This window comes from Aplysia californica, unplaced genomic scaffold, assembly GCF_000002075.1.
Source record: "Aplysia californica isolate F4 #8 unplaced genomic scaffold, AplCal3.0 scaffold00436, whole genome shotgun sequence".
Lineage (NCBI taxonomy): Eukaryota > Metazoa > Mollusca > Gastropoda > Aplysiida > Aplysiidae > Aplysia > Aplysia californica.
In genome coordinates, this window is record NW_004797706.1 from 508,762 (window position 1) to 512,122 (window position 3,361).

The window sequence follows — 3,361 nt, forward strand, 5'->3', positions numbered from 1 at the left end:
AGAGGGAGAGAGAGAGGGAGAGAGAGAGGGAGAGAGAGAGAGGGAGAGAGAGAGGGGGAGAGAGAGAGAGAGAGAGAGAGAGAGAGAGAAAACTGTTGAAGTGTTAACGCCCCTATACATGCTATAGGCTATTTATTTAAGAGACGGGACCTCCTAGTTAAACCAAAAATACTACACTCTACAGTAGGCTGTTCTATCTTTGGCTAAACTAGATCTCTGAAATGACAGAGCTGTACTATCTTTGGCTAAACTAGATCTCTGAAATGACAGAGGGAAATTATTTAATAGGAAATTCGAGTAAAGCAGTTTTCCCAAGGACACAAGAGGCAGAGAAAGAAAAAAACAGGTTGGCAAACGGGGCCAAGGATGGCTTGACCTCGAGGTAAACATCTGCCGGCGCAGAGACATGAATCACAGACGGGTGGCTACTATACTAACTATTCCTCAAGGGGAAAAAAACACGAAAAGTGCACCCAAGGCATTAGAACGCGCTGAATAACTCGCTTGAGAGTAAAGAAAAGAAAGAGGTTTGTTAACAGGACAAAGGGTTATCTGACTTGGATAAAACAAAGCCCATGAAAGGAGTTCAGTTAAAAGACTAACGCAATCTGTTTAAGAGATCAGAAAGAGTTGGCAAACGGGGCCAAGGGTTATCTCCAACAATGCAAAGCAATCGGCAGTCGTCATCTTTGTCCGATTGAGATGAGATAAAATAAAGACGGGAAATACCGACACGATTAAACGTTCTATTTTGGGTTTCTGTTTTGTTTTAGAGGGATTTTTTAAATGTTTTTAAAAAAAAAAAATTCTTTACTTCTTGTTGCCTTGGTCTGATTTTGTAGTTACCATTTTCCGGGGTTCTTTTTCATCGTGCCTTTTCCATGTCGCTTGTGCTTAGTTGCTGGTTTGTAGGGTCTGTTTCATAAAAGGCCGCTTTAAGGACAAGCGGGCTAACCTAGATTTCGGGGGTTTCCAGAAATCTTGACCTACACCAAAAGTGGACATTGCCCTACCTATAAGAGAAGTTTGGTTTCTTGGGTGAGTGGGTTTTTTTAGTTATAGAGAAAACTCTCCTTGTCCCTTACAGAAACTGAACAAGGGGCAAAAACTTTACCTTTGATTTTCTCAAAACAGCATTAATTGTCGGGAGAGCCCCCTTGTGCTTAAAAGCGTGCTTAAAAGCGTGCTTAAAAGCGACCAAAATGACATGTATGCTTTTGTCACTGGTTTTGACCGTTCTCTAGTTGACAAATAACCAGAGGGTACAGAATACTGTGAGTGATCTTGTGTGGCTGCGGTGGAACCAGGGACGTCACTTTTCTCTTACAACAACAACAAATCTGTTGCTAATTACAAGTTCAATTATGTCTGATTTATCATTAGCCAGATCTTCCGATGTACCTGGGCCAAAGTTTTGACTTTATTGAACGAACTTTGTGGACTATAGTTTCTTACTTACACCGTGTTATTTGGTGCACATGGGCCACGACGTGCTGGAATCAGGCTCTCGTCAGTTTTTTGGCTATATGTGAGGCAGCGTGGTGGAATCAGGCTCCCGTCAGTTTTTTGGGGGTATATGTGAGGCAGCGTGGTGGAATCAGGCTCTCGTAAGTTTTTTGGCTATGTGTGAGGCAGCGTGGTGGAATCAGGCTCTCGTCAGTTTTTTTGGCTATATGTGAGGCAGCGTGGTGGAATCAGGCTCTCGTCAGTTTTTTTGGCTATATGTGAGGCAGCGTGGTGGAATCAGGCTCTCGTCAGTTTTTTTGGCTATATGTGAGGCAGCGTGGTGGAATCAGGCTCTCGTCAGTTTTTTTGGCTATATGGAGTATGGAGTCATTAATATCATCTTAAAGCTTGTTCATTTCTCTTGCATTTGGCGTAAAAAAAATACCAATTTATCTGAATAAAATCCAAGATATTTGCGATTGATGGAGGCTGGGGTTGCCTGGTTTCAGAAGTAAGATTAGCGAGAAAATGGCCTCCAAAGTTTGATGACTTTCAAAGCGCGGGAGTCCTTGGAAACTGAGCGTTTACATTTTTTTATACCTTTTATCAATGTTTTTCAGTAAAATCTAGACAGTAATGTGTTTTTGAATGGACATAGAAGGTGTTGAATCAAAAACCAAACACTCGATAAAAATTGCAAGCAACATGGAAAAATGCCGACTCTTCAATGTCATTCTTTTGACTTGATCCTGGTTCTACAACGCTGCATCACGTATTAAGCTTGAGAAATATTTTGTCGAAATTCCAATTTTAAATAATAAAAAGTAAGAAAGATACATAATGTAGGCACAATTGTTTTCTTTTAAAGTCGTTTTATTGTCTCTCTCCTGAAAAAAATTGCTGTCTCGGTTGAGAGCTGTTGAACCGCTTGCTAACCCTACATCACCAAAGACAGGAGGGAAAACAACAAAAGCAACAGCGACGACAACAATTATTGGCGTCAGTAACCTAGTGGTTAGTAGTGCTGGGCGGCTAGGTTCCCGATTATTGAAAACTAGGAATCGTAGGAATCGACTTCGAACCCAATTACTTACTTTCTAATGATGTGATTTCTTTCGGTCGTTACCTGGTTGGCTCCCAGCATCTTCAGGATTTAATATAACCTTGATGTCGGAACACTACGAAGCATCAGCTTTTTTCTTGTTCAAAAATAAATTCTATAAATAAAACATTGTAATGTAAAGTAACTGGTAACCGTTGGTTTACGTAGGAAGGAGTCGGAACTCTTCGTTCGTAGCATTCTTTAATCGTTGGAATCGGTTCCGAAATCGATTCTCCGCCAAGCTCTAGTGGTTAGGTTACCGGACTCTTAATCGTGAGATCACCGGTTCGGGGGTTTGAGCCTCAGCTCGGTATGACGTTGTGTCCTTGGGAAAGGCACTTTGCACGAATTTCCCACTTGGCTCGGTCCTTTCGGAGATGGATGTTAAACTCGGAGGTCCCGCCTCTTAAATAACCTAACAGTGCTGATAAGGGCGTTAAACCTGTACCATGTTACCAGTTTCACCACAATTATAGTAACAACAACAGCAACAACAAGAACAATAAAACTGCCATCATTATTACCACCACAGCTTAAAAAACCCCCAATATCTTTAGAAAACAAGAACTGACCTGGTACCTTCCAGTCATGAGTTGACTACGAGTGGGTGTACAGATGGGCTGGACATAATAGTTCTCTAGTTTTACTCCATCAGACGCCAGCTGAGGAAGGAGAGACAGACTGAGGGAAGGACAATCTACGAATGTGCGCGATTTTGACATTTTGACGTTTGTCACAGTGTGGGACAAGCACTTACTTACTCATCAATCTTCCTTTCTGCTGAAAGTAATATATAATTTAGATTTATTTATA

The 3,361-nt window shown here is 41.4% G+C and overlaps 1 protein-coding gene across 1 annotated transcript in view; it reads right to left on the reverse strand.

The window, feature by feature from the left end:
• LOC101845944 (arylsulfatase B-like) overlaps positions 1 to 3,361 on the reverse strand; it is an 18,575-nt gene that overhangs the window by 14,165 nt on the left and 1,049 nt on the right. The window contains exon 2 of the mRNA XM_005104792.2: positions 3,121 to 3,210. Coding sequence (XP_005104849.1) covers positions 3,121 to 3,210 — 90 coding nt within the window. The remainder of the gene's footprint in view (positions 1 to 3,120; positions 3,211 to 3,361) is intronic.